Below are 7,658 nucleotides of genomic sequence, written 5' to 3' on the forward strand. Positions count from 1 at the left end.
TCACTCGTTTGTGGTTCGTCTTTCCCCCCCAAACCCTTCCCCTTCCCCTTTGGACTTTGGATGCCCTCCGGCAGTGCATTCCTGATTTCCTTACATATAGTTCCTCCCTCCCCTCCCCTCCCCTCCCCCCTCCCCCCTCCCCCCTCACCGCCTTCATCTCGTGCCCCCCCTGCAGCAGTCCCTGCCGCTGTTCAAGCTCGCGACTGAACCAAGTCTGCAGGACGCCTGGGCAGCAGCGGTAGCAGTGACAGCAGCAGGTGGCGGCGCCGCCGGCAGCGGCGGCGGCGGCGGTGGCGGCGGCGGCTGCACGGCGCCCTCCCAGACAAGCTGCGCCGCCTCCGTCGCGGGTTCCTTGGTGAGCCACTTGAGCAGTGGCCGCCTGCGCGACAGCTCCTCCGCCGCTGCCTCTCCTGACCCGGGGGGGGGTCGGCCTCTCAGCCCCACCAGCCGGCGGAGGTACTCACATGGCCCACCTTCGGCTTCGGCTTCGGCTTCGGCTTCGGCTGGAACAGGTGCGGATCGCTGGCAGCAGCAACCTTTTGTGTGTGTCTGTATGGAGTGTATGGAGAGTGTGTGTGTATGGCGAGTGTATGTTTGTGTATTTAAACACAAACTGAGCCGCGGGGTATCTAATTGTTGTTTTTGGAGAAGAAGAAAGTCTCACACATGGAGGGATTGCTTCAGGGTGTAATACTCCAGTGTAATACTCCAGCGGTGGAGTGGTGGAGATGATGGCTTTGAATTTCTGTAAAGAGAGTTGTGTGATGTTTTCGTGAAGAAATGGGAATGGCGCCAGGGTGAGAAGAAGGGGAGGTGGGTGTGGTGAGAGCTGTTCGTGTTTTGCGGGAGAGGTGAGGTGAGGTGAGGTATGGGGTGAGCTGCCCTTCCCTTCCAACAGACGGCAGAACCTAGCTCGCAGTTGCTAGAAGTTGTTTGGGGCTTTGGGGGGCTTTTTGGGGGGGGAGGACGAGAGTCGACCAGTCAATCAGTTAGTCAGTCACTCGGGTAACAGCGGTACAAATCCGCTGCCCAAATTCACACACACACACACACACACGCACACACACACACACACACACACACACACACACACAGCTGCGGCTGCCACGCCGCCTACAAAGGTAAAATAAAAAAAAGCCAAATATCACCCGGAAAGGCCTTGTCTTGAGAAGTGTCAAAGTGGAAATCTGAACGTTTTTTTTTACTGGGCCCTTCGCCTTTCCGGGGCAATTCACCGGATGTCTCCCTCCCGCACCCTCCTCCATAAAACCTGTCCGTACATGCCGTAAAAAACTGCACCTTGCAGACGGCGTCTCGGCGCTCCTTTGGGGTCCTGCGGCGGCGGCGGCGGCGGCGGCGGCGGCTGGCAACGCATCCGGAGCAGCGGGGCCCCTGGAGCGCGCCAGCCCCTGCCAGGTCGTCGACATCCGCCGCCATGCCCTACGTGCCCTGCAGCGTCTTGTGGGGTACTGGTCGGTCACAGCGCGCAGCGAGGCGGAGCTGGCGGATGCGGTGCCGGGGCTGCTGGCGGAGCTTGAGGCGGAGCTTGGTACGGCGACTCGTACGGCGGCGGCGGCGGCGCCGCCGCCGCCGTTTGGAGACCCTCGCGGCATCGTCGGATCGCAGGATCGGGAGCAGCAGCAGCGGCAGGAGCCGCTTTCCTGTCGTACTGGTGGTGCTCGATTAAGTCGTCTGGCTGGGACGCTGCCGCCGCTGCCGCAGCCCCTGCCGCCGCCGCTGGGTGACGTGGTCATGTTGTCGTACGCTGGCGGCAAGGCCGCCGGGGGTGCTGGGGGCTCCACTTCCACCTCCACGGCCTGCAGCACCCCCCGTGACGGCGGCGGCTCCGGTGCTGGTTGCGAGCCGCACACGGCGGTTTTGAGGCGCGTTGTGCAGGTGGGGAAGAACTGCGAGGCTGGTTGTGTTGGTGTGTGCTTGTGTGTGTGTTTATGTGTGTGTGTATGTTTATGTGTGTGTATTTCAGACGAGCCGTACACGCGTGTATGGAGGAGGGTTCTGCACCTCCTCCTTTGTCTCTCCTACTCGTATCTCCCTCTTCTATATCCCCCTCCAAACCCGTCTCCCCGTCCCTCCCTCTACCCGCATTCCCCCCCAACACCAACCAACTCAGCACACCTCTAAAGCCATACCGCACCACACACCCTTTTCAACCGCGCACCCGCACAACCCTAACAGCCCCTAAAACACACACACACACATTTTCCAATCATCACACACATCATCTGCCCCCTCCCCCCCCTTCCCCCTCCTTCCACCTCCCCCCTCCTTCCCCCTCCTTCCCCCTCCTTCCCCCTCCTTCCCCCTCCTTCCCCCTCCTTCCCCCTCCTTCCCCCTCCTTCCCCCTCCTTCCCCCTCCTTCCCCCTCCTTCCCCCTCCTTCCCCCTCCTTCCCCCTCCTTCCCCCTCCTTCCCCCTCCTCCCCCCTCCTCCCCCCTCCTTCCCCCTCCAGCCGTATCAGAGTCTATATATCCTCCAAGGAGGCATCAGCTTCACTTCTGTTCACTTGGTGGTTCATCTTACCGTCCTTACCCCTTTTCTCCCTCCCCCCCCCACCTCCTCCCAGGTGTGTTGCAAGCTGATGGTCCGTTCTGAGTCTCCCCCTGAGCGCACCTCCGCCACCGCCGTGGTCGCCACCATCATGGGCCTCTCTGAGGAGATGGCGGCGGTGCTGGCGCTCACCCTGCCGCAGCTGTTGGACAGGTAGGAAGGATGACGATGATGAACGCGGCCGCCAACGGAGGCGCTGGTGCTGCCTAGAGGCGTTGGAGGGGGAGGCGCCCGTTATGTGGGGGGGCCACAGTGGCGGCGTGGGGGCGCTGTCTGTAGGTGTGGCGGCGTGGCGGCGTTACATGCATGGCATGTTTTGGAAGGGGGGACGTTGCGGTCGGAGGATTGAAGGACGTGTGCGCGGCCAGTAGGGTCTGGCTGATGAGGTTGTCAGGAGTTTGATTAGCTGTGGTGGTGATGGTGGGTGGTGATTGTGACGCTGGTGGTGATGATGATGATGGTGGTGGTGGTAATGTAAGAAAGTCAGTTCAGCTTCTTGAGTTGTGTTTTTTAAAGGGTGGTGGGTGAGGCATTGGCTGTGCGCAACCCGGCCCACATCCCCACATCCCTCCGGCCGCGGTATTGCAGCTCTATCCCCGTCTCCCTTAGCCAGGAAAAAAAAGGAAGGAAGGAAGGCCGGTGAAACGCTGTTTACGACTCCGCCGTACACCACACCCCGCATCCTTCTTTTTTCGTTTGAAGGCTTTTGGACGTCATGGGACTTCTGGCGGGTGGCGGCACCGCCGCCGCTGCAGGCACCCTCGTAGATGCCGTTAACGGCGGCGGCGTCGGCGTCGGCGGCGTCGGTGTTGGCGTGTCCGTCGCCGCTGCTGCCGCCAGCGTTTTGCGGTTAGACAAGCCGGCCGCCGGTAGCGGCGCCGGCGGCAGTAGTAGCGCTGGCGGCGGTGCTGGCGGCGGCGCTGGCGGCGGCGGCGGCGGCGCCGATGGCGTAGTAGCGGAGCTTCAGGACCGGCTACAGCTAGACGCGGAAGCGAGCTTGACGGCGCTGGAGGTGCTGCTACAGCTGGCACACAGCACCTGGACGCAGGTGCTACTGCGGAGCGGTATTTATCTGGGGTTCCAATGGGGGTAATGATATCCACCACCTGATGGGGGGAAAGACCCAAAGCAGTGGTTGCGTGGGATGTGTGTATGTGTGTATGTGTATGTGGGGGCCCCCCCGGGCGCCTGTGCAGCCCGCCCTATCCGCGACATCAGTAGAGACATGTATCGGCATATAGGGCCCACAAATTCGATGATGTGTGTTGTATATGCTTCTTGGGCTTGTAGTACTGCCGTACGGCACAAACGAGCCAAGACACGCTTATGAGCCTCAACAAAAGCCCGTTAGTTCGTCAGGTAGTCGTTAAGGTTCGTTGTAATACGGCCGCTGTTACGTAACTATAGTTACAAGTTACAAATTACAAGTTACAAGTTCCGCACACAAGTGCGGGTGTGTCCGTAACTAAAGCAACGGTAGCAACGGCAGCGGTCTTGTTCTCCTCGCCCCGTAACATACAAATATATATTGTCGTCAGGGATATATATATATGTATATATTCCTGACGCAGTACCTGTGTCCAATCCTGCAGTGCCGGGAAATGTATCTCTGGTATCTGCTTCAATTGTGGTTCAGTGGTTCGTGTTCCCCCCTCGCCCGTCACCCTAGGCCCGGCTGGCCAACCACCCACGTCTGGCCGAGGCGCTGGACGCCCTGCTGGAGGCGGACGCGGTGGCCACCTTGAGAGCCCTCCTGGAAGCCCAACAGCAGCAACAACAACAGCAGCAGCAGCAGCCAGGTCAAGGCCAACAAGCTCCGCAGGGACAAGGACAGGCACCTGGGGGGCCCCATGGGGGGGCCACGACAACGACAGCACACCAACAGCAGCAGCAGCAGCAGCAGCAACAGCAGCAGCAGGCGGGAGGTGGACTTCGGAACCAAGGCCCCGGCCCCGGGTCAAGCCAGCAGTCATCACAACTGCCGCACCTGCCGCAGCTGCCGCCGTCTCAGATATCCGGAGGGGGAGGAGGGGGGGGTGGAGGGGGTGGAGCAGGGGGGGTTGAGGGGGTTGGAGCGCTGGGGGAGCCGCGAAGGAGTTCGGAGGCGGCTCGGGGCGCTGGGGAGGGTGCTGGAGGGCCTGGAGGTGCGGGTGTGGCGCAATATGCGTGTGTGTTTGTGTGTTTGCGTGTTTGTGTGTTTGTGTGTTTGTGTGTTTTTGCGTGTGTATATGCTCCCCTGCTCGTGTTTAAATTACTTTCCGTTGCGTGTGGAAACGGGGGAGGGGGGCCCGCGCTTGATGCGGATTACTGGACTAAGCCACAGGAAGGAACTGGGGGGGGGGTATGGCAGACGGCAGACGAGTAACGTCCGTACCCTTGTTTCTCTGTGTGTGAAGGTATATGTACGCATGTATGTATGTATGTATGTGATGGGACGTAAGAGGCAAGTGCGCTACTTGCAACGCGTATACATATCCGTGTGCTGCTCGGGGGGGGGGCCGCGGTCGCTGAGACGTGAGACCCCGAAGGAAGCATTTATCGCCCCCCCGCAATGGCGCTTTCGCGCCTGTGCATTATGTGCACGGCACGTCAACATGTGTCGTACATGTATGTATGTTCGACATGTCTTAATGCGTCGTACGTTCTGCATACACGGCGCGTGTCCTTAAGAGTTAGTCCTCCCATGTCGCCGCCACGCCGCCCATCACCTCACCGTTTTCCCTCCCCCTCACTTCCCCTCCCTTTTTCTCCCCCTTTCTCCCCCCATCAACATACACACACGCGCATACACGCACGCACACACGCACGCATACACACATACATACGCACATACATACACATACACATACATGCACACGCACACGCACGCGCAGGCGCCCCCCAGCTGTCCCTGTCTCTGGCCAGCAGCGGCTCTCTAGTTCCCGGTGGGGCCGGCGGCCCGGTGGACGTCCGGGTGCTGGGGGCGCAGCTGGTGGTGGCCCTGGCGCCTCACACCGCCCGGTCGCTACTGCCGCCCCCGGGGGCAGGAAGCGGCGGACTCATCAAGTAGGGTGGGAGGGAGGGGGAGGAGGAGGGGGAGGATTCATACTGAATAACTTTTCTTTTCATTTTTGCTATATTTATAAGTTTTTATTGATTTAAAGGATGTCAATCGGTACAATTTGTCAATGGCAAATTTTTTTGCATGTCAATTGGTAGAATTTGTTTTGTACCTCGGCTTTTTGCGCTAGAGCAAGGGGTTTCTGGGGTTGAATTATCCGCTACCTCCCGCGCCACCTCCACAATCCATGTCATGTGTTGCCATGTTGTCCATGTCCATGTCCATGTCCCAGCTTGAGGTCCGCCTAGTCGGGGGCTCCTGAACCGCATTTCCCCTTTGTTTGCCCCTCTCCGGGCTTTCTTTACCTCCCCCCCCACCTCCCCCACCTCCCCCCGGTGTCAGTTCTGCTTCCGGCTTGTGCACTCTTTTCCCCCCTTGGCAGCAGCTTCACTCGTTCACGTGGTTCGTCTTTCCCCCTCCTCCTCCTCCTCCTCCCCTCCTCCCCCCCTCCCCCAGCGCACTGGACTCCCTGGTCCGCGAGGGGGGTCGCGGTCCCCAGGGGCTCAGTCTGGGCCTTCAGGCGCTCTGGGTGCTGGTGGCCTCTCCAGGGGGGGCGGCGGCAGTGGGCGCCTCCGCCGTACCACGTAGCCTGGTGGCGGTGATACGACAGGTCCAGGGAAGCCCGACGGCGGGAGGGCAGTCGGCCGGGCCGACGGGGGCGCTGGACATGGGGATTAGAACCCAGGTCGGATGTTTTTGGGGGGGAAGGGGCTGGGGGTGGGAGTGGGTGGGTGGGTGGGTGATTGGTTGTATGTGGGGAAGTGGGAGTGGGGAAGTGGGTTGGTTGGGCCCGCGGATGCGCTGGGGTGGGGTGGAGGAGGGTGATGCTGAGAGGAAGCCCCTCCCTTCCTTTCCTTTTCTTTTGAAATCCCCCGTGACAAAATACCCCCGTGCCCAAACCCTGCGACGCGCCTCTCCCGAACCGGGGGCCCGGCCAAAAGGCCGTGGGTGTGCTGGCGGCGCTGGTTCAAGGACTCGAGGGTAGCGGCGCGTCGTCCCTGGCTGCGGTGGAGGGCCTGGCGGCGGCGCTGCTCGATGTCATGGCGGCAGCGGCGGACCTGCTGGCTCGCTGTGTACGGCAGAGCGGCGGCAGCACCGGGCCCGTCGTACCGCCATCTTCCTCCTCAACGGGCGGTGGCGGCGGTCAGGGATCGTCGCCCAAGGCCGCCGCCGGCGGTCCCGGGGGGGGCGGCAGCAGTTGGGGGGTTCTTCAGAGCAGCAACGGTGAGTTGCCTGACGTAGCGTTGCTTGATCAGGCAGCGCATCAGCTGCTGTGGAGTGTGGCGGCGGTGGCGGTGCTGTCGCGGAGTGCGGCGGTGGCGGCTAGGTTCGCCAGCCTCAAGGCGCTACAGCCGGCGCTGCTGGCAGCCCTCAAAGTAAGAAGTTACGGGAGGAAGGGGGGGAAAGGGGGGGAAAGGGGGGGGAGGGGGAGGCAATTATGGTTGATGGTGGTGATGGTGGTGATGGTGGTGATGGTGGTGATGGTGGTGATGGTGGTGATGGTGGTGATGGTGGTGATGGTGGTGATGGTGGTGATGGTGGTGATGGTGGTGATGGTGGTGATGGTGGTGGTGATGGTGGTGGTGGTGGTGGTGGTGGTGGTGGTGATGGTGGTGATGGTGCAAGTGGAAACAGAGGGTGGCCGACCGTCAAGGGGAGAGGGGAGAGGGGAGAGGGGAGGGGAGGGTATGTGCAGTCGGCATGGCGCGGGGAGGAGGTGAGAAGGAGGACCCTCTGGCGGTTGTTTCGGTTACCGCATTTTTGTCCGCTCTGCCGTCCCGTCTTTTCCCGTCGCGCGCACACTCCCCCATCACCACATACATACACACATACATAACTACACAAATACATTAATACATTGTCCTCCCCCATGTCAACTCTTTTGGAGCTGAAGGAGGCTTTCCTCTTTTTCCACATCCACATCCACATCTGCCATCCCGCCCTCTCCCCTCCTCCACTCTCTTTCTGTCTAACTAACCCCCGCCCCCTCT

General features: G+C 61.1%; 1 protein-coding gene across 1 annotated transcript in view; it reads left to right on the forward strand.

The window, feature by feature from the left end:
* Positions 1-7,658, forward strand: part of VOLCADRAFT_87034 (uncharacterized protein) — a gene marked incomplete at both ends in the record, with an annotated part of 18,622 nt that overhangs the window by 9,910 nt on the left and 1,054 nt on the right. Inside the window, 10 exons of the mRNA XM_002946707.1 lie at positions 439-512; positions 1,096-1,121; positions 1,307-1,896; positions 2,470-2,526; positions 2,584-2,720; positions 3,270-3,615; positions 4,237-4,711; positions 5,594-5,612; positions 6,124-6,352; positions 6,609-7,043. Of these exons, the coding sequence (XP_002946753.1) occupies positions 439-512; positions 1,096-1,121; positions 1,307-1,896; positions 2,470-2,526; positions 2,584-2,720; positions 3,270-3,615; positions 4,237-4,711; positions 5,594-5,612; positions 6,124-6,352; positions 6,609-7,043 (2,388 nt within the window). The remainder of the gene's footprint in view (positions 1-438; positions 513-1,095; positions 1,122-1,306; positions 1,897-2,469; positions 2,527-2,583; positions 2,721-3,269; positions 3,616-4,236; positions 4,712-5,593; positions 5,613-6,123; positions 6,353-6,608; positions 7,044-7,658) is intronic.

This window comes from Volvox carteri, assembly GCF_000143455.1.
Source record: "Volvox carteri f. nagariensis unplaced genomic scaffold VOLCAscaffold_4, whole genome shotgun sequence".
NCBI classification, from domain to species: domain Eukaryota; kingdom Viridiplantae; phylum Chlorophyta; class Chlorophyceae; order Chlamydomonadales; family Volvocaceae; genus Volvox; species Volvox carteri.